The sequence below is a fragment of the Anser cygnoides genome, chromosome 5, assembly GCF_040182565.1.
Source record: "Anser cygnoides isolate HZ-2024a breed goose chromosome 5, Taihu_goose_T2T_genome, whole genome shotgun sequence".
Classification (NCBI taxonomy): Eukaryota; Metazoa; Chordata; class Aves; order Anseriformes; family Anatidae; genus Anser; species Anser cygnoides.
Genome location: NC_089877.1, coordinates 42,851,480 through 42,874,863, shown reverse-complemented (window position 1 = coordinate 42,874,863; position 23,384 = coordinate 42,851,480). Strand labels below are relative to the sequence as shown.

Here is a 23,384-nt window from a genome sequence, read left to right as displayed (position 1 = left end):
ATGATTTATTAAAGCATGATAGCACCTTTGTGCCCTTCCTGAAGTTAGCTTTTCTGCGGAGGGAAATCCGCAACAGACTCAGCACAGTAATGAAGGCTGGAAAAAGGCTGCAGAGGACCTCACAGCTTAATAGATCCCGAAGAGTTCACATGATAAAGAGACTCTAAAAATGCCCCAGCTGATGGAAAAGCTTTTTCACAACTCACACCTTTTTCGACAAAGCCAAAAATAACCAGATGAAAACTCTCACCCCCAGTGGAAACGAGGCTTCATTAGAGTCGGTACGCACAGGCCTGCTTGTTTTCGGTTGGGGATTATTGCTTGAACATTAACGATTCCCTGAATACGGATTTGCTCACATGTACAGACGACAGATATAGGCATAGATGCACATACACGCAAATGGGAAACAGAAATTCCTGCCTCTGCCACCAGAAGAGATTGGGTTTCATTCTGTCAGCCGGGCTGGTTGTGAGCAATCTTCTCACAGCTTGCTCAGGATTATTTATGGGTTGCTTAGTTTAGAGACCTGGCCAGGATTCAGACCTTCACTATGTACAGGAAATCTCAGCCTCGGCATTATGGCCCATCCTTTGTAAGCAAGATTTTGTCCTTCCAGCAGCTCTTAGGGCTACTCAGTATTTTTGGCAAGAAAGCCACTGTGTTCCTTTCTTTGAACTGTAGTTTTCATAAAGCCTGGGCCAGAATTCCCTCTTCCTCTTCACTGACAGTGCAAGACCTTTCTGCTGCAAACTTTCTGCCTCACAAAAGGCACAGGTTTGCTTTCCAGAGCAATTTCAACAGAACTCCATGCTATTATGAGCCCAGCCCAGCCTAAAAGTGCTAGAACACCACAGACCAACCTTCAGGTTCACTGCTTCCAAATTCCCTTTGCTGCTTTGGTTCTCTACAAGGACTCTTTCCCAAATCATTGGCTGTCTTCCGATGTAAGCAACCCTTTCACAAACAACTACCTACACCTAAAATACTACACGCTAATGCATTTCTTCTGTAAGGAAGAGATGGGGTGATCAGCTCTTACAAAAAAAGGAGGATGCTGGCTTCTGTCCCCACTTCAAATGGATTTAAAGGGAATACCAAGGATTGAAGCTGCATTCAGGACCTCAGAATCTCGTAGCAATCTTGCAGTTACTATCTGACATACAGCAAGACCCTACTGAAAGAATGACTTTAATTTCTATTTCAGCTGAAGCCTTCTTCCCATGTCACAGCTGGGCACTTATTTGATACTGACTCCTGTGTGGCAGGCTACAATACCAATTCATGCAGTATGCTGGTGTTCCCCATATATCACCTACTAAGCAAGAACTTTTGAAACATTTGAAAAGTGCCTACATCCTACTGAAAGGCAATGCAAACTATGCTCAAATTACTTGTGAAAATAGCACTTCAGCAGTCTTGAAAAAAAATCCTTTATGTTTAACCCTGCTTAGTTTGTAAGAATTGATAGGATCACAGCAGGAATCAGTAGAGCTGGAGGTCTGGCAAACAGAGAAAAAAAGTTATTCTCCTTTTAGATGAGGAAACAAGCTGACAATGATCTTTTACATCCTTTCCTCTAAAGGCTGGAGCTAAGGAATAGCAAGGGCCCTTGCTGGCAATAAGTGAACTCAGTGCATTTATAAATCAGTGCTCCCACCTTGCCAAGGAATGCAAGACAATCTCAGGCAGTAGTTTCTTGCCCACGGGGCATTCAGGTGGTATGACACGTCCAGGAAGCTTCCAGTACAAAGCTCTGGTGGGCACCAGCTGCTAGAAAGTAGTTGGAATAATAACTAATGACTCTGTCTAGCGTGGCAGCTCCCAGCATCCTGCTGACTTATGTTCAGGCACTCAGAAAAACACAGAACATTTTCTTTGGCACACTACAAGCTTCTTCCATCCCTAACAATAGGCCCTAGATTGGGGCTGGCTATGGAGCAATGATAAACATAGTGGGACAAAGCCCAGGACGCTGGGGGCCTGGCTGGGGTGCAGGACTGTCGGGCCTCTCACAGTGCCGCTTGCCTCAAGGCCTTTCTTTGTCTCTTCTCCCTCTTTCCCTCCCCTCAGCTTCAAAAGCAATAAATTACAAATTTAAAAACAGAGCAACAAGCCTTTCAGAGTGGTTTGCTCCTGTCCTTTGCTGTTATCAGGAGTGTCTATGAAAGTATCGCTTTGGTACAGTTTAGTCAGCAAGAGCCTGCGTTTTAGCATGGTCTGCAGGTGTGACTGCTGAAACGTGCCAGCCCTAAAACACAGAGGTAAAGAAAGTCAGCCTTCTGAAAATCCATGGGGGAACAAAGCATTTTTGATATTCCTAAGTGAGCTCTGCCTGGGACTTTGGAGGCCTCCTGAAGACCAGGGAGGTGTCCAGACCTCTCCCTGGCAGAGGTACCTCCAGCCGGGGAAGGGGGCAGGAAGCAGCTGGCCCGTATAAAAGGAAGATGCCATCATCTGGCCTGCAATCTGCTTTCACGCTCTGCAGGAGAAGCCAAGGAAAAACTTTCAAAGTTAATGAGCAGCCTGTCAAGGCTGCATTGGCACAGTAAACGTGTGGAACAGCATTTTGGGTTCAAATCCAGTTCAAAGTGACAAATACAATCTCCCACAGTGAAGGTGTTGCAGAGATGCAGAAGAGTTTCTGTCCCAGACCATCAATCAAACTTTTGCTTCTTAGTGATGAGGCACAGATGCAGGCAACTTGTAATAGGTTCAGCCTTAGCTCTTCGGCTCCCTGCTTTCTCAGCAGCCCAACCTGCTTCTGCCTACACAGCAGGTAAGAGAGGCACCAGGACATCTGCTGTCCCATGGCACAAAGATACAAGGCCCATGTGAAAAGCTGGTTTAGGGAAAGAACTGTGGGTTCTGTGGATTTAATACAATTCCCAGATCCAGATCCATTCACAGGTTAACTGTAATAGCTACCAGAGGCACAATTCAAACATCCCAGAACATTTTAATGTGCCTAATTATTAGCAAATGTCAGGAGTCCCCCTCTGCTATTCCCACAATTCCTCCTTTCCACTGAGAGACTTGATGTTGTTACAAGAATTTTATTCAAAAACAAAGATGTGAGCAACAGCATCCAACTCATCTCCTTGTGGTGCAAGATTAGCACATGTTCCAGTGGCTGGAGGAGCTCCTGTGTCAAACCCTCAGCTGCACAACATCACAGGCAGGTACACATTCAAAGTCCAGAATTTTCCCTGAGATTCCCCATTAAACTTAGATTTTCTCTGTTTTACTGTAAAACCTTCTTACTTTGGGTCCAGACCTTCCCTCCTAGACTGATGCCTCCTTTGAGCTTAGCCAGCCTTAGCAACCTTAACTCCATCTTCTTCCTTAACTCATTCCCTTAAAACCCTTGATCACATATTGCTTTTCTCTGCACTTTCTCCACTTTATCAGTATTTGGGGCTAGGAGGGTGCTCAAATCTGAACACATTATTCCAGATGTGCATACACAATAGCTATAGAGGGAAAGCCCTTTATCTTCCTGCTTCTTTATTTTATTCTACAAATACTATCCAAGTTACTGAGCTTTCTTCTTTTCTGGTATATGCTGCTACATAATATAATATAACATGCTTTATTTCCTGCTCCCTGGCTTCTGTAAATTTTTCCTGCTTTTTCCTTGCTATTAAGTAACCTGAGTTTTTGGAGCAAAACGAGGTTCTTATAACAAATACAAAGTACTGCCTGCTAAATTCTTCTGCAGATCAGGAATTAAGTACACTTTAGGGTCCTGGATCTCTGTGTACAAGCAAGGCCATGAGGGTAGCAGGTTCAAAATGAGATGCATCCAACAGCTTTGTGGCAGTCTAGCAGAGGAAGAACAGGCTGTGATTACGGAACACCAGCAAACCTCTGCAGGTGAGCCCTAATCTACTTCAGCTATTCTGAGATTTAGCTGGCATTATCAACCTGTTATTTAGAGGAGCATTAAACTTGTCAGTCTTAGTAAATGAAATGAAACATTTAACCTTCTGTAGAGCTATTTTTTTCTGCTGGGCCCCTAGCAGCATTTTTGGCTCCAGTCTCTCTGATCTGGGGAATATGTGGCAGGTAAAAAACAGCTTGTTTTTCTTCTCTTTACACATGGCAGCTTTGAAATTCACAAGTAGAAAGGCTAAATCAAGAAGAAAACTAGCAGCCAGCCGGCTGTAAAGTTCAATGCCTCCATGCTGTTGCGGTTCAGCAAGCCACTGGAGAAGCAATGAAGGCAACAGAGTGCATCTCCTCTGTGTGACCTAGTTTAACAAGATCACGTACCCTCAGTTAGTACAAACACTGGGGTGAACCATATTGAGGGGAAGGTGCTGGCCTCATGATCCCTGCACATACTTTCATACCTGCAAATGCAGGCAAGGCCTGCAAAAACATTTTAATAACAAGATATACTAACACAGAAGCCTGGTATCATTCTGCTCTTGTAAGGGGAATCTTGGTGAAGATTACCTACTTAAATTTCTGATATGAAATTCAGATGGAGCAGATAAACTCTGAGTGAATTCACCTCACTACTGTCTTGCTCTGCTTAGACTACAATACATAATTCAGACTTGGATAAAGGGCTATGTAAGTACCCACCTTAAATTTGCTCATTTGTCCTAGTCCAGGGAGTTTCTGGGGTGAATACACAAACACACACACACCCCACACAATTCAACACCACAAACTCAAATGCAATGCTGTGCCACTTACAAAGATGGGCAAGGTATTGCTTGATACAGACATTCCACTGTAAAATCCTAGCATGGATAATGGATCAAAACAAACCATGGCTTGCACAGGCAGTAGGTGAGCCTACTGAAAACCAAACTGGAAGAGACCGATGGGCTCCGATCCTGACTATATGTTTATTAGTGCTTTATCCAAGCAGATTTTGCATTTCAGGATAACAGCAGTATCACAAGAGGATGAAAACATAATAAATGGGCACCACTCTCTGTCTAGAATATGCTTATGACTGGGTCTGTAATTGAAGATACTACTCTGCCACTCTCCTGGAAATGCATATTCCCTACCTCTCTCCAGAGTTGCAAGGGTTAAGCCGGGACCAGTAGGTTAGCCCTGCACCCTGTAATGCCTCCTTTGAAAAGCCGCTCACAGTTTACAGGGAAAGAGTGAGTGCAGCTGCTGTCCCAGCCAACATTTGGTTTCTATTACACTGAATAAAAATCTCCCCCTCCCCCTTTTCTTTTTTTTTTTCCCCTTTTATATTAAAAGTCCATCAAACACTTTTTTTTTTCTCCTTAATATTTTCCATTAAGTTTCCTCCTGCGTAGGCTTTCCCAGAGTGCTGTGCTCCTTGCTCTATGTGCTCAAGCAGCAGCTGCAAGATCCCACTGTATTGGAGAAAGGGGAACGAAGGGAGCAGCTCAGGCCCCTTATTCAAGTCTCAGGAGGCAAATGAAAACTTATAATTGGGCTAAACTAGTGAAATCCAGAGCATTTGAGAAGAATAAACAAAACAAAACAAAACAGGCTGTTGGGTTTGGTAGGATTAGGATGCGTGAGATGGGAGAGAGTGCTCAAAGCACTCTGCCCCTGCTCAAGAGCAGAAATACTCTGCAGAGCTGAATGACTCCACCACTATCAGCCTCCCAGAAGATGCAGGACAGGATGGCATTACACTGCAGGGCTTCAAGGGTTCCTCCACGGTTGTCTTGGACAAGTCTCATACCTCTAAAGGCCCAAAGGATTTTCTAGTTGTGTCATATGACCACAGAGTAGAAATGTCATATGCTTTGTTACCTAAATATTAGAAAAAATACTCTAAAGACCATCACAAGCCTCTAAATTCTAAAAAATTTGCACTGAAGTTCATGAAAGCAATCAACTTTGTTTGGCATCCAGCACACCTATCATCTTGTTCTGTGGTAGATGAAGATACTCTGATGTGCTTCTTTTAGAGAAGCCTTGATAAATCTCATAGCTTAGAGGGCCCGTTTATGGGGACAAGGCATGCTAAAGGATGGAGTTTCCTGACATCATGCCTATAAAATTTCAAGGCCAAGAATCATAGCCAGGTAACAGAACTTCACGAGAGAAGCAACACTTCTATATTTATAATCTGTATTCCTAGAGGGAAGGCCAGAATCAGTTCTGCACTTCCAGAGCAAAGATGTGCAAATTCAGCTAATCAGGGATTATGGAAAGTGTCATCTGAAAGCTGGCTGGGCAACAGTAATGTTAGGAGGAACGCTCCAGTGAAAAGTGAGTAGCAATATGGCACCAGCAAGAGACATCTGGTGTAACATAAGTGAAGCTATATAACATTTAGCTGCTGAAAAACAAGAAAATAAGAAAAAAATACAAGATAAGAACTAAAGGTCATTTCTCTGAGTCCTTGCTGTGAGGCTGTATGCTTGTGGTTAACAGTCTCTTGTTATTCCCCAATCAGTTGATCAATTTCCCAAGCATTGATACATTGGCAAAGTAACGGTCCTCAAAAGATCTTTTTCCTAAAAAAAGAACAACCACACAACCAAACAAGAAAACTAAAAATCATCAACCTAGTTCCAATGTAATGAACCTAGAGGGATTTTCCAGTAAAAAAGATAGACTCACATAGTCCCATAAACCTGAAGTAGTTTACATGCTCACCAAAGAGGCATCTTGAACATTCCTATCTTCCCTGTGTTATACCTTTGTTTCCTTATGTAGTTTCTGCTCTCCTCATCCCCCAGATAGATTTAGATAATGTAATAAGGTACGGCAACAAACGGACTGGATTTCAGTGGCAACAACAAAAACCCTGCTGCACTGCTTTCTCAAAGCTGCCTATGGATCTGTCCACCATTACAGCCACCAGAAATTGGTGATGACATACCAGGTCTGGCCTATAGGGAACTGCAAGAGCAGAATGGAGACACTTGTTTTTATAAAGCCTCACCTGAAAAAGCAAGCTGTTCAAGTACTGCAGAGCAAGAATCTCCTTATTTCTGGCACCTTGTCCCCCAAGGATTAATATCACAGAAGCACGTTCCCTTGCCAGAGGAGACTATTCCAGTTTATGACAATTTTGGCCTCCTTGCTGTTCTTTTGTTTTAAGCTATACAGAAGGCAGCCCCCCATTCCACTCCCAATATTGCTCCATAAATTTCCAGCTCCTATTGGGAGCACCTACCTCTACTTCTGCTGAAAGAAGACAGATTGGAGAGCTTGGAGATTGGACGATCTTCTGGACAGACTGGAGAGCTGGGCGATCACCAACCACATGAAGTTTAACAAAAGCAAGTGCCAGGTCCTGCACCTGGGACGGGGCAACCCTGGCTATACGTACAGACTGGGCGACGAGACGCTGGAGAGCAGCCCTGCAGAGAGGGATCTGGGGGTCGTGGTTGACAGCAAGTTGAATATGAGCCAGCAGTGTGCCCTGGCAGCCAGGAGGGCCAACCGTGTCCTGGGATGCATCAAGCACGGCATTGCTAGTCGGTCGAGGGGATTGTCCCGCTCTGCTCTGCGCTGGTGCGGCCTCACCTCGAGTACTGTGTGCAGTTCTGGGCACCACAGTACAAAAAGGACGTGAAACTGTTGGAGAGTGTACAGAGGAGGGCGACAAAGATGGTGAAGGGCCTAGAGGGTAAGACGTATGGGGAGCAGCTGAGGTCACTGGGCCTGTTCAGCCTGGAGAAGAGGAGGCTGAGGGGGGACCTCATTGCAGTCTACAACTTCCTCGCATAGCAGTCTACAACTTCCTCGCAAGAGGCAGTGGAGAGGCAGGTGACCCATTCTCCGTAATCACCAGTGACAGGACCCGTGGGAACGGTGTCAAGCTGAGGCACGGGAAGTTTAGGGTAGACATCAGGAAGAGGTTCTTCACCGAGAGGGTGGTCGCACACTGGAACAGGCTCCCCAGTGAAGTAGTCACCGCACCAAGCCTGTCTGAATTTAAGAAGCAATTGGACTGTGCACTTAGTCACACGGTCTAAACTTTGGGCAGACCTGTGCAGTGCCAGGAGCTGGACTTGATGATCCTTATGGGTCCCTTCCAACTCGGGATATTCTATGATTCTATGAAAAGAACAGAGCTGAAGAACAGCCTACAGCATCTCCAGTAACCCAATGTCTCGATAAGAAGAATCACTGAGGAGTTCACATCATCATAAAGGAGTTCAATATTCAGTGGAATAAATGGAATTACAGCACATCCCTTCTGGCAGAGAAAAGCGAGTGAAGGGGAAGCACCCAGCAAACTGCCTCCAGCAGTGAATGGTGTCTGTCCCTGCTTTGACAGAGGCTTTATGAGGCCTTCGTTCAGCCACCACATTTCTCTGTCTCACTTTCCCTCACTGGGAAGAAGATCTGGTCCCTCTAGTTTCAGCAAGAAGTTCTGGGACACCACGGATGTAAAATTCTGCCTATTTTACATGGCCATCTCAGAACAAAACATTAAGATTGCTATGATTATTTAGGGGGGAACCACTGTCCTGGTGTAACTATTTAACTATTTCCTAGCTGGAATTGTTAGTTAAAGCAGAAGAGACGCAGGGAAACAGTAATTAGGAAAGCAAAGAAAACTAAACTGAAACAAATTTATTACTCTAATAGACCCAAGCAAGTGCAAGGTGCTTCACTGTGGCAAGAAAAACTCTAACCCAAAGGGTACAATAAAGCAACACTATTGCTAATAAGCACACTCTTGGTTTAATTAATTTTATTTCCCCTCTCTCCATCCTGGCATGTGTAAAGAAGAACGCAGTGCACGAAGCTGGGGGCAGAAGTGCTGCACCAGGCTGAGGCAGCATACCTGGCAGCTGCTAAAACAAAACTTCAAAGTCTCAGCTCCCTTTGAAAACCCATCAGGCAAGAACCACTCCACCCCTTCAGCTTCTTTAGGAGCTGGTACACTTAACCACTTCAGCATGTTTGGCAGTTCTACCGCTGCTTCCAAAGCAGGTGCTGCAGTGGAAAATTGTGGGAGAGCCCCAAATCACTCAGTTGTCTCCCTTTTTCCCCAGCTGGCAGCAGTGCGTGTGCTGACCAAGCAGTCCAGCTGACAGACCACAACTAGGTGCAGCGAACAGGGTATTTGTGATTACACCGCTGAAAACACAGAAAAAGGCCCACGCTCACCTGGGTTGGCAGTATCTTTCTCCAGGAAAACTGCCAAACCTGATGACAGAAATTCTGTCATTAATGGAAAGTAAATAAAAGGATGTTCAGATAGTTACATTGTATGGTACAAAGAACTGGCATGCTCTAGGAGACAGTTCCCAGACTTGTCTAGGATTTGTTGAAAGATCCCGCTCTGTCAGACCCTGTTTGCAGCAGATGCTCAAGTTGCACAAAAACTTATTTAGATCACCTAGCACTTGAAGTCTTACACACAAAAATTCTGCCTCTGCATACAACTGCAGGCTAGGAGACTAAGCACTGGTTTAATTTGCAGCACCTATAAAAAGGTTTTAGATTCAGTCCATTTGAGCAGGCACACATTTTTGCAATGCTTTCTCCTCCAGTGTGGCCAGAAGAGTCTACTCTACGTTTGTGCCAGCTCTGCTGGTCATCACAACTGCATACTACATCCATTTTTTTCCCCTCAGGGGTTTGAGAAGGATAGAAACCTAGGGATGATGCTGTTCTCTAGGGGATACAACTTTGTTTCCTTAATGACTGATTCTCAGCAGGCTTTCAATTGCCCCTAGGCTGTACATGGGTGTTGAATATTTCTAATGACAGTGAAAACCAGAAGCAGGTATCTTCAGAGAAGTGCAATAACTTTCTTAGGAATTTGTGGTTAAAGATGAAAAAAAGTTATGCAATCCTATATTCCAGTCCAACCCAAACCCTTTTTCTAGAGCCAAAATGGAATTGTTTCCTACAGCGTACACAGAAAATTGTATAATTAGTCAGAAGCTCCCAGACTCAGGAACACAGATGGGAACCATGGAATCAGTACCTCAGGAATTTCACCGAGTGATTGCATGTAATGCTAAGCATGAGCACATCAAAGATGCAGCTGCAGATGCTAAACCCTTATAAGGCCAGACTAAAATATCCCAGCCACTTAGAAGAATAACGCTCTTTCAAGATTCCCCTCCTAGCACACATAAGGCACACCAGGAGAAAACAACAACAGTGTCAAATGTCCAAACATGAAGTCTCCGCTACATGTCACTACTTTATATGTGATGCCTTTTGTGTTGTTTCAGCCCGTGTTCTAAACAGAGTAGGCTTTTCTCAAACCAGCAGAACCTCTACATAACTACAGACTCATTTTCTGTGAAAAGACAAACATGGCCTCCAGATGGCTTGAGCTGAACATAGTAACGTTTGCAAGGAGGATAATCTGCCAGTTGTGTACTGTGCTTATGGCTCTCTAGAGACTAGTCAGAAGATAAGACAGTAAGCCACCTCTCACAATGGACATAAGAAAAAAGTTGAAAGTAAATCAAAAGAATTGGTGTTACCTGGTTTTGCTACCTAACAACGTATACAAGCGGCACAATCTATGAAGTTATGTGATATCAGGAATTTAGATAATTTCAGAGAGAGACCTACAGAAAAAAAAAAAAAAACAAAAAAAAAACAACACAACAGCACAGTTCTTTCCTTCCACAGAAATGCTATTCAATAACACAAGCCTAATGATATCTATGCTCAGGTATTCAGTTTCCACAACGAGGTCATAATGTTTACAAAGAATTTATTCTACTTAGAAAACATCAATAAAGAAAATCACTGCACTACAACCCATATGCATCATACCAGTCTAGAAATCTGTGCATAACTTAAGTTTCCTTTACTAGCAGAGGATACTTTCATATTTAAATCATTTAGGTGAGCATCAGGAAAGCAGAATTTCACATAGAAATGGAAAGATGACTGACATTCAGAAAATAAAAAAATCAGGGACGCAAAAACAAAGTCCTGAACAGAAGGGCAAAATATTTAAAAAAAAATAAAATGGATTGGATCCAAATTTCTTGAAATATACCAAAATAACCCAACTATTAAAACTGGGCAGCCTTTTGTTTCATAAGGTATAAGCTCTAACTTCATTGGTATTTTGATAAGGAATTCTGAAAACAGAAGCCTAGTGGAATCACTGTCAGTAAGAATCAAAATCTCACCTTCTTGCAGAAAATTATTAGAAAAGTACTGCATACAGTAACTCCAGAAAGAGATGTGTGTATCAATGCACGACATCTTAAGAACAACAGCAAAGTCTCTTGACTATCTATCTCTTCTGGGGGTTCTTGGAGAGTTTCTAGAGCCTGTGCTTAGATCTTCCATATACACATTTTTCCATGTTTGTTTTCCTCACAGTGACTGAGATTGTGTTTCTCTTTACCATGTTGACTGCTGAAGTTGAACAGCCCTTGACTACCGTCCAAATTATCATCCACCTGAAGGTATTTATGAAGAAAACCAAGTCTTCAGCATCATGAGATTGTCAAAGAATCTTACAGCCAAGTGCCTGCTAGTGGAGCTGAGATCAGAAACATATCGAATACAAACACACTTTCAAACCAAAGTTACTTCAAGCTTTTTCCTTAAACCAGTTTCAGGTCTTTTAGGGAAGCAGCCATGGGAAACAGAAGTCACAACACAGCAAGCTGTATGTTGTCTTCATTAAGTACTGGAAAGTCTTCATTTGAAATTCAGAATTATTGCTTGTAAGTGTCACAAGCCATAAATCCTAAATAGTTATTCATCAGGACTATAAAAGACTAACATGGGTGTCTAACCTGACCTTCTGACTAATGCAAAGAACATTATTCCAGTTACGCTGTCGTGTGGCTAAAATCTGAAGTGTGGATGTAAAAGTTCAAAGACCTTCTACAAATGCCAAGCCTTCACTGGTATGAATGTTCCCTCATTGTGGATCTACACTCAGTCAGCAGCAACAGCAAAGAAAAATACTCAAACTTATTTCATTTCAGGTCTCAGCATCTGCAGCTTTTCAAAACACTGACTGAAGAGAAGCTGACACCTCTCTACTCATCAGCATCATTTTCCCAATACCAAAACCAAAGCAACAACAAAACAAATAAACAAACAAACAAGATGGTCCAGACCCGAGACTCTTCAGATAGCCTGCCAAACTGGAAGTTTTCTGAGATAGATTTTGACAAAATTCCATTTCCAACATGAAAGACATTCACGGCTCAGCCTGGCTACAGTCTTCACGGGGCAGATTATCATCAAATGTGTTTTTTCCCTCAGTAACAACCAAATAAAGACTTTTTTTCTGCATACAAAAGGTTAAGACCACATAAGCCACAGCCGTTTTGTTCAAAAGGGTGACTCTTGCCCAGGTTGAACACCCCTGACAGACAGCTGCCAAGTAGCATGCGCAGCACTGCCAGACACAATCTTCTTGGATTAACTTTTTAGTCAGGTCCCACGTGCCAGACAGCAGATAGATAGAAAGGGCAGTGAAAGACATTTACTGAGCCAGATACAATCTATAATTCAGGCAAAGAAGCCATGCAACATCATGGATACCAGCAGCTGGAAACAAACAGCGTCTCTGATAAGGCCTCTCACTTTGAAATTCTTCTTACTAAAGGCTGTTGTCCCAGGGCCAGCTTTCAGTAGACTTGGATCAGCCAGGCTGCCTTGGCCTCTCCCCACCTGGTTTGCTGTGGACAGTAATTGGATGAGAAATGTTAATAAAAGTTCAGAGAGTGCAACAGGAGAGTGTCTGGAAACTGCGGTATCTTTAAACATTACCTGGTGGGTTTGCTTGGCTGATGTTGTTGTTGTTTGGGGGATGAAGGGAGGGTGGAGGTGTTTTGTTTTGTTTTTCCATCCTCCAAGAGAGGATATGCATCTTTCAACTACCATTACAGAATTAACCCCTGGAAACAACTGCTTGTGATAAAGGACCCTGGATACATTGGTATTTCCATATAGGACTTACTTTATCCTGCCATTGCAGAGCCTACCTTTAACACAGCACTTAAAATCTTTGCAGCTGGTGCTGGTTCTGGACAGCCCAATGTCCAGCCTTCCTGAGACACTAAAACGCATTCTGGGTTATCACCAGTCAAATCCTCCTGCCCACAACATTTTGGTCAAACTACTCACCGTCTGAGAGCATACAGCGCTGGGTAAAGACTAAGAAAATACTGAGTAATCACCAGTGTTACTCAGTATTATAATTCACACTACTCCCTAAACAAAAATCTGGCATTCCACTGTGGAGTTCTAGTTGCCCCATCTTCTTCAGGTTACACAATGTATGTACAACTTCAAAGACCTATGAGCTAGTGAGCAGCATCTCCAACAAAGCTGTCGCCACATACACAGGAAAGCTGAAATACTTCCCAACTTCTTTATGCTTTTATTTTCCCCCCTCCTCTATTTTCAAAAGAGGTTTTTGTTAAATGCTGGAGCCCTGCATGGCTCACAAACAGCTGCTGACTGATACCTGCAGCCCAGAGAAGCCCCAGAGAATAACAGGCTGTCATGAAGCCAACAACATACATACTGTGTCAGCTACAAAACTTCCCCAGTCTGAAAGGTGAGGAAAATTAGGTGACAAAGCAGGATCTTCATAGGAAGGGCTGACTAACACTTTCATGGATAAGAAAAGGGTTTCTCTGTGCTCCTGGAAGGGAATTCCCATTTATATCACAGGATGAAACACCAAAAAGAGTGTTGTGTTCACCCTGAGTAAGCCAAGCCAAAGCATGAGCTTGGGCTGGATGGAAAATGTGAACATGCATTGGTGGTGGAAACTTCCCTGCACAAGGGAAGGTAGCCCCAAAACAAAGCCTAACAGGAAGAAGGAAAAGCCTTTGGCCCCTTTTGCTACCTCCTGCTCTGGCATTCTTACTTGGTCACTGAAACTCGATTTTATCTGAGCTTGACTTCAGGCCCTTCGGTAGCTGACTTCCAAGAGTCGTCCAGGGACTGCACCACATGAGGGCTGCCTTCTGGAAAGGCTTTCCACATGGATCTCAGATCGCACCCTGCTCCCAGCATCTGACAGGCTTCCTGAGATTGTAGAATACCAGTAGCTCCAACAAGACCAGAGAGACCTTTCAAGACCTTTGCACTTACCAGTAACCAAACTTTCAACAAACCTTCTTTCTAACTCTAAGACATCTTTTCTTTTCCTCCTCTAAGCATTTTCAGTTATTTATTTATTTAGTGAAAAGGTATAGGGCAGACCCAGAAACCTCCAAAACACAAAATACTCACAAGGAGTTCAGCCTCAGGACAGCCCTGGAGGGCATGAGGCAAATGAAGGAAAGGTTGCTAACCTGTCTTGTCCGTCATAAGACCGGTTTACAAAGGGACTTTCCATTTTTACAAAGCAGCATTCTGTTGTGTGTCTGGTAGGGAGGATACTGAACATGCAGCTCGGAGGTTTCGAGTGCCTCGCTGTGACCCACAGGAATAGCACAGTTCAAAGATGGGCCCGTTCAATCCCTCTGTTCTTAGGCCAGATGGACCTGCCCTGCAATCAATGCCAGAAAGGACACTCTTCTGGGAAACTTCCCAGTGCCCTTCTCAGCTGCACAACTGTGAACTAATTCCAGCGGCTATGGCATGGTAGCATGGCTTTCATTTCCACCTCACTACCTGCAAGGCAAAGCAATCAACAAAACTTGTGGTCCCTGTGTGAGAAAGAGCCAGGGATGGATAAAAATATTGCTGAAAAACTTAAGAAAGGGGAGAAACCAGACATTCGTGGGATTCCCTGACAGCTCCGTGCAGAAGGAAGGGCTGGGCTGGAAAAAACAGGGCCCCAGGTTCCTGCCAAGCTGTCTGAGGCCCGTCCTTTCCAAATAGCTCAAAGAAACAGCCAAGGCTCCCTTGTAACCCTTTCAGGGCTCCTCTAGAAAGAAAGAGTGCTCTGGGCAGAGCAGCCCCCAAAGAGCACCAGGCTACTGGGGTTCCCACTTTCCTAGAAAGCTGTGGGCAGCAGAGTTCTCCCCAAGAGCTACTGAAGTGAGAGGTACACCCACATTAACCCTCCGAATGCCACTCTAAAACAACTATTGTAATGGCAATTGGAGGTTTAACTAAATGCAGAGAAGGGAGATCTGCTGATCACTTGGCAAGATGAAATATCTAGAACCTACACAGGATATTTCAAAGAGATCAGGGATGGCAGAGGGCGAGGTTATGAGGCAAGTAGTGCAAGACACTAAAAGATTTCAACAAGCTCTATATTAAATTAAATGCTTACTAGAATGGAAAACAGCATGTGACTTCCATCACAGCCAACAAAATCCACTGGTGGCAGCTAAAAGCCAGGAAGAGGAGAGTTCACGGGTGAGGGATTAAAAAAAGAATTGTATCAGCACGAACTGCCTATACCTGTTGCTCAGTTTTAGGTGAACTGCAATAGTCAAAGAAAAACAACTGCATATTAATAAAATCCAGTGTTTAGCATGGTCAGAAGCCAGCAAGGTGTAAGCATATGTAAGTTATGAGAGATAAAAGTTAAAAAATGATAGTGTCACACAAAATCAATGTTTTACTCCTACTTGATGTACTGTTTTCATTTCTTGTCATCTCCATAAAGACAGACAGCTAATTATTAGAGGGTTGGAAGATTTCCATTTAGAACTTGAAGAGAATGGGACTGTTTAGTTTAGGAGAGACAAATAAGAAGGGAGATGATAGAAACATACAGAATAAATAGTGCAGAAAATAAATCAAGCATTTCTGTCTGCCTTCACATAATAAGGGGGCAGAGACTTTTAGCAAATTTGGAAAAAATCCAAAAAATGAAAAAAAATTTCTGCATAATATGAAATTTACCTGTGGAACTCACTGCTACAGCTCATGAATTAGGCAACAACATTCCCAGAAAATAAAAACACGATTAACAATAACACCCACAGCTAGACTATGTAGAAAAGAAAATATGGTGAGAACTACAAGTCAGCTGTTAGCAGCTGGGAGGCAAAAGCAAGCTTCCCCTAGAGGCTGGGAATTTCTTTACTGCCAATCAAAAAGGCTCTCTGCTTTCACTGAAGACATTGGTGGTAGTTACTCTGAAACACAGGACAGGAGAACCAGAAAGATTAGCAAATCCTACATTTACGCTGGGGTAAGGTCAGTTTGTGTAGGCAGCTGAAACAAGAAAACCAAGAACCATTCTGCAGTACTGCCTTCAGGGAAGGTGTGAAACCCCTGTCACTCCCCTCCACCTACCAACATGGGCTGCTCGCTGGGAATAACGGGAAAGATTGTCATACCTTCTCTGAAAGGAAGTCATGCAGTCAGAGCCAGGTGCAGGAAGAGAAACCTGTCCCCTCACCTCACTAGAACTACTTGCAAAAAGCACAGCTGCCCGGGCCCAGCAGACAGGTGGAGGCGATGCCGACACTGTGCCCACTTCGCTCAGCTGGAGCCAGCCCAAAGGAGGCCCCCAGGCTGCAGCTCCAGCGCAGCCTCCAGCAGCGGCCGAGCAGAGGCCACGCTCGCACGGGTCTGTTTGTGCCCTGCTCTGCCCTGCTGCAAGGCCCCAGCTCTCGCCTCCAGCTCCCAGCCCCGGCACTGGCTCCTACGCTCTCTCCCTGCACTCAGCCCAAACCCCCTTCGCCTCTGGAAAGGGTCCTGCGATTAATCTCACTTATTACCTCGGAAAAGTAACAGTGCAGCGGCTGCCAGCCAAGTCCGACTCAACAGCGTCTGGGGAGCCGAGGCTGCAGGGCCAGGCCTCAGACTGTCTGGGCAAGTCACGAGCTTTCCGCCTTTCCTCTCCCGGAGGCTCTAGGCAGCCAGAGCCAAGGCCTGGCTGTGGGAAGCAGGGATCCTTCAAGACGGTGCCAACCCATGGTGCGGAGGCTCAGGGCAATTTCCAAGCAGGATGGAGAGTAATTGGACCTGCCATCACAAGTTTCGTTAGTGTGACCAAAATCTCTCTCTATAAGAAGTAATACAAAGCAAACCATGTACTTCCGAAGTTTAAGTCAGCCAATTCACTTCCACAGTTAACAAGTTGTCACCAGTGACCCTGGGAGACACGTAAAAAAAGGTAAGAGGTTACCAGGGCAGGAAGGCTGTTATGTGTACAAATATGTGGGGATGGAGGAAGAACATGCACGAACTAGAGACAGGAGGAGCTGCAAGAACATACAGCTACACAGGCAGTATTTCTGTTTTTCACCCTCCCTCCTCATCCTTCCTCTGAATAAAAGGTGATAATAGATCAACCCAGTTTCAGGACTGTCAGAAATGCTGCTTCCCAAGAGCCACTAGCAGATGTAGTATGACAGAACTGCCAAGGGGAAGTGGACAGGGGACTGATCACAGAAAAAAAGGAAAATCACTACACCCATTCTCATTTACTCCTCCACCACGAATAAAGAAATTGAATTAACTTAGGCATTAAGATAGGACAGGCCTGTCATAGGGGGAAAAAAACAGAAAACAGGAACCAACGTCATGTGTCTGCCCTACTGCAAATAGCCACTCTGGCTGAAAAGGGACTTTTCTACACAAGTCTTCCTATAGCAGCACTCATCCGTGCAAGCAGCAGCCTAAAAGGACACTATGAGCTGGGGTCCCTCCCAGTGGTTTAACAACAGAGAAGAATCAAAGGTAGCAGCGTCAGAATAACCTGTTAGATTTGCCTCATGCTCAAGACTCTTCTGCCCTTCAGCAAGAATGAGGACAGCACATTCTGCTAGTGCTGGGTATTAGAAGCAACATCTTTACACCAGGAAGGAAAGAAAAAGACTGTATGACAACTATGAAGCCTGCAGAAAATGCAGTGTAGTGCAGATAGACTGAGCTCGTAACCAGACATTTCCTCGAAGAGGGAAAAGAGAAGGGGACAAGTGGTGTCAGGAGGAAGGAACAGACACATGGCAATGCTGGCACAGGACTGCACTCAGTCATGTCGGTCTACTGCTGCTCTGGCACTTCTGTGCTGCCTAGCTGGAAGCGTAAGGTCAGCACAGACTTTCCTGAAACTGAAGGCCTGTTGTGTAGCCCTCAGTGCCCGCTGTTTTCTCCCTTCGTTTCCTCCAGAGGTATCAGTACAGCACAGACTCTTCAACGTTAGCCTGCACACAGGCTCCAGCCACTTGGCAAGCAGGACACAGCACAGAGAATGGACAGTCTCTACCTGGCAAGTGACTGCAGGGAGCTTGAAACAAGCAACTTGGAAGAGTGTAAAGTCACTACTAACCCTTCAGATGCAGAACTGCATGGCAACAAAGAGAAACAGATCTATTCTTACAAAAACTTGTAATTAGCTGTCAAGATTACTAGCAATTCTCTCCTCCTTACTTTTAGCTGCAGGCCTATGTGTAGTTAGCTCTTTCCCAGAGTCCCTGCTGCAAGATCCGTGCTGCATCTGCCCACCTTCACCAAGCCCATGAGTCTTGCAAAAAGCAAGACAGTCCCATCAACTTCTCGTCCTCTAGCACTGTGAGAACCACCTGGTACATTAGCACATCTCTTGGCTATTCTAGTATGATTCTACTCGTAGCTCTTCGTACCCTGTCTAGTCAAGGTCCAAGCACTTGCCTGATTTCATATTTTACCTTCTACATCTTGAAAATTTAAAATAAAAAATTGAGCAAACAGTGAAGCCACTTTCGCCTTCCCTTTATGTAAAAGAAGCTATCCCTTTGACACAGAAAACCAGGATTTTCAGACCTGAGTCATACAGTTTGGGGTTCCTGAAAGCCTGAGATGCCAAACGTCTGTGTGGAATCTTCTAGTTTCCCATCCCACTCAAGATTTCCAGGCAAGAAAAAAAATTAAAATGAAAATACACAAAGTAGAACCTGTTTGGGAACCTGGACATATGGCCACTATATGCACACAGCTCACAATGCTCTGAGCTGTTACTACCATTAATAATGACAACAGAGCGAGTTCAACTTATAAACTCCTAGATCAGAAAATCTAAACTCTGTTTTTGTACTGTTTAACCCAGATTAGAGAGCCTGCCAACAAAACATCATTTTCTGATGAACCTGAGCACCTTGGCTCACACTGTGAGCAAAGAAGTATTTTGAGCATGTTAACCAACAAGAAGAGCAGAATCCTTTGTTTCTGACTGCAGTAGCCCCCCCAGGCTGCCTGATATAATTTGGACTGCCATTCTACCTTCTGAACGGTGACAGAGAAGCTTGCTTGACCAAGTTAGATAAATCTGTCAGAAGATCCAAGAAAACCATATGCTAATCTGGGTTGATCTTGTCTTTGGTTTTGAGAAAGATGTCATGAAAGAACAAGAAGCTAATGAAACAGAGATGTGGGAAAACAGTGACCGAATCACCGAGTTCTTGCCAACAGACTGTCTGTATGAATTCTAAAAGGTGAACCTGGGCAAGGATGGCTATTGTTGAGTCCAAGGTGCCTGCTGAAAACACAGAAATCTGTACCAATTAGAAAAAAAAATTATTTTTCACTAGCTTTAATCCAGGTCTTGGACAGAGAGTGATTTGCAGAGTCCAAGTGATTCTTTGAGGAGAATTTCAAAAACAAGTGACACAGCAGCTGCAGCTTCCAGTCACAGAAGCTTCTAGGAAAGCCAACCATCCTCATCACTAGCGATTATGCAACTATTTGCCAATGGGTACTGAGAAATTAGTTTAGGTTCTGAACAACAACTTTCATTCTCTTAAACACTATTTTCTACCTTTATCATGCAACTGAGAATGCTTTCAAGAGCTGCTCAATGCCCCAGTTCTAGTAAGGTCTTGGCATCCATGTCTGGAAATGAGTTCCAATGGATAATAAGGAATCATTTTCATATTTGTTGTCCTTAGGTTACATTATTAATATTGTGAAAAATTATCAATGGTAATCTTAAATTACAAAACATGTAACTGTAACATGTTAATGCCTTTACAGCAGAAAGTGAATAGGTGACAATCCTGCCTGATAGAGTGAGAAGCTGAGACAGAACTGAAAGAAGGCCCTCAGGACTAAGGTTATAGAAGGAAAGAGCAGATTTAGTATAGCTGCAGGGAGCTTCAAAGGGCAATAAAGGCTGGGCTGCAGCAGACATGGTAGAGGGCCTCGGACAGCCCTGTTATGATAGTGCAACTTTGGAACATCTCACCTCTTGTACAGCCCTGCAGGCTTCTTTGTCCAGGGCATGGCAAAAGCCTAAATCACAAGCTGAGTGGGAATAGAAACAAAGCTCACAGAAAGTGACTGAAACAAAAAAGTCTCAAAAGGGACAGCACTACAGATTCATACAATAACATTTTAATGTATCCAGAACTGTTCTCTGTGTATTACAAACTCAAGATCTCCTTTGCCTTTTGGCAAGCAGACTATTGATTGGGCAACCCTTCTCATACAGCCAAAGGAATTCAACAAAAGAATGGAGAACTAACTTCTGTTCAGAAAAAAAATTAGATAAATCAGTACTGGGAGAGTGGGAATTAAAGAGGAGGAAGATTTGTCAGTAATAGCCTGAATCCCATGGCTCACAAGCATCAAAATCAAATTTTCAAACAAACCTCAGAAGCACTAAGACGGCTCAGATTTACCACAGAGCCATACAAAAGCTGTAGGGACTGAGCTTCAGAGGCAGATGTTTGAACTGGAGCCAAGTGCAAGCCAGATAAGAGACCCATTGACAAAATATTTCCATCCCTGCTGAATTCTACAACTGATAGACCAGAACCTCAATGGAACAAAACAGGAAGCTTTTCTTCAAACAGTCATCTAGTACAGAGCACAGGCTGACACCCATCAGATGACCCTCTATGAACTGCTGAGCTGCAATGTAACAGACCAAGTAGCAAAAAAGGCGTTTGCAACACACGATAGCCGTCTCCACATGTAACCTTGATATTCCTTTTGGAATTCTTTCATTAAATACAAGTTCACAGTCCGTGTAATCCAGCACTGCCTCAAGAATTCATGTTTTTCATTTCCATTTTTATGTTAAACTTTTAACTCCCAGTAAATTTTGGCCATTTGACACAAGCAGCCACAAAGATAAAATAATTCAACAAAGGGTCTTAAGATATCTTTCTTTGTCTTGCTCTGAGAATAATAACGGAATAACTCAAGTACTGAAAGACCAAATGTTTCATCAAAAGTTTGAAGATGGAATCACCAGCTGTGGTCAGACACTTCTGAAGTACTTTTGGATCTTTGTAAGAAATAAAGCAAATTTCTTTGCTGAACTACAAATACAACGCTAGATGAGGCACGGCTCTGGAAATGGTTCAGAGTGGGGCTCTGGATATTAAAAGTTGGGTTGTGTCAGATCTACAGGTAATGACATAACAGAAATGGTTTCAGAAAAATGTGGTAATTACAATGCCTTCTGCAGAGATCCACAACAGAAGATTTTGACTGAGTAATTTCTTTCCAGCCATGTCTGAATTCATGCAGAGCTGCAAGCAGAGATGAGAAATGAACAGAAGCTCCAGGCCAGCCTGCACGCTGCTGCTTTCTAAAACTGTGTAGAAGGGGAAGGCAGCTTACACCTGTTGGATAGGTTCTTTATTTGGATTAGGTAAGCCCAGCCCTGGCTGATCTCCAAGAACAGAATCACCACCTCTCTCAATAACTCCAAACCCCAGAGGCAAACATTGTGCTGGAACAGAAACAGGCCAGGAATTCATTTCTCACATTCCTCTTCTCTAGGCAGGACAAAAAGCAGTGACTGATGAAATAAGAACAATTTTACTTGAGCTTTCCAAATCCCATTCCAATCCTCCTACTGAAGGACCCATTTGGGAAAGGATGACCACCCAGGTCACGTATTCCTTCTGTACTGCATATCTGTCCTCCTTACCTCCCTCCATTTTCCAGTAGCATTCAGGTACCAATGGCAAGAATCAATATTTTCATGTACACAGCACTTTCAAGTCCTAAACTTGTGTTGTGGAAGCCCTGCCTCATCATTCTATTTAAATGGACAAGAAGGCAAACTCAGGCAAAGGAAGAAATCAGAAATTTCAAGCAGTTCTGGGCCTGTGTTAGGCCCAGCCTTCTGCAGCAAGCTCACCTTGCTCCTAGCTTCCAAGATCCAGAATCCTTCCAGTAAATATTGCTGCTCTTTCAATCCCAGGAAGAATAGTTTTCCTGCAGAATCATAGTCCTCTGCCCTGAGTCCGATGAGTGTATCAGACATAAATAAAAATTCCAATATCCAAAATTAATAAAGAACAGAAGGAAGCCATCTGAAAAGGAAACTTAGTAAAATTCTACAAGATGTTGCTCTATCTTTGAACAACCTAAACTAGATATTCAAGGAAAAAGCATGAAGATGAGGCCTTGGTGCAGATTTCTGCAGTATCAGGAATAGGTTTGTACTCTGCAAATGTCTCAACAGCAGTGAACCCAAACTCACAGATACCAGGATGAGAAATAATCAGGGAAGAGAAACAGACATTTCCCTTCCATTCCACACGTTCATCTATTTCCTTATTTCACCATGAACCTGCCAGCACTGGCAACATAAATTTGGTTTTGTAGGCCTAGTTTCTAGGATAGACCTGAAAAGAACTGGTACTTGGCCCTTAGATGTTATCTTCTGAGCAAGAGGATAAACATAAGTTATGAATGAGCTCCTGAGTGCCAAGTATTCTCCTTCAAAATCTGGAACACCAGCTTTATCTTACCTGACTGCTGAAGAGACGCATCTTCTGTCAGCTGTATGAGTGTCTGACTGAACAGCCCACAGTGACCCTTTTCTGTTGAGTGTTGACCGGTAGCTCTGGGGCCCAGCTGCATTCCCCTTGGTTACAGCTCCACTTGCCAAGTTCAAGCTTGTTAACTGAAGAGGCAAAGAAAAAGACAACAGAAACTATTAAAAACCAAGAAATGAACAAAAGGTGGCACTAGGTAAACTGGAAAGAGCACATACTACAGACTGCTAAAGAAGTCAATCTTCAGATACAGAAGAATTTTGCTAGCTACATAAAGGAGCCAGAGATGACACCAACAGCAACCATGCTTGAGATGAATTCACGTATCCAGCATTAAAACTACAATCCTTCCATTCACAGAAGCACAAAGAAGGACGAGAACAAGAATCAGACAAAAATCCTAAAGCACAAAAGCATTTCCTGCCATGGAACAAATAACAAGGATACAATAAAAATTAACTCTACATTAAAAGATTAAATCTACAATCAAAAGCTAGGTGCTTATATATTACTCTTTCTGAGCAGAGCTCAGTGTATCTGCCCATTCATCATGAGCTGTGTCACCAAACCAGCCACATACACCTGTCTCCCCTCTACCCTCCCCATCTATGCACAGAGATATACCTTGGATATAAAACGTAGTATCAAACTACACCACACATGAATAAAACTTCTCACCCAAACCACCTTCAAAGTGTTCACGCTAGTAACTATACAAGTTAGTTAACGATGGCCTCTAATCATGTTTGGTAGATGTTTGTTATATCAAACTGTAAAGCAAGTATCAATGTGTTTTTAAGCATATAAAATGCATTCCATTGT

At 43.6% G+C, this 23,384-nt stretch overlaps 1 protein-coding gene across 5 annotated transcripts in view; it reads right to left on the bottom strand.

Moving 5' to 3' along the window:
* TTLL5 (tubulin tyrosine ligase like 5) overlaps positions 1-23,384 on the bottom strand; it is a 136,749-nt gene that overhangs the window by 40,139 nt on the left and 73,226 nt on the right. For 3 of the 5 annotated variants that reach the window (XM_048059940.2, XM_048059942.2, XM_066998123.1), the window contains one exon: positions 22,536-22,690. In XM_048059940.2, the coding sequence (XP_047915897.2) occupies positions 22,536-22,690 (155 nt within the window). Of the gene's footprint in view, positions 1-12,389; positions 12,600-21,919; positions 22,020-22,535; positions 22,691-23,384 lie in introns of those variants that run through there. The other 2 variants (XM_048059944.2, XM_048059945.2) reach the window with 2 other exon arrangements.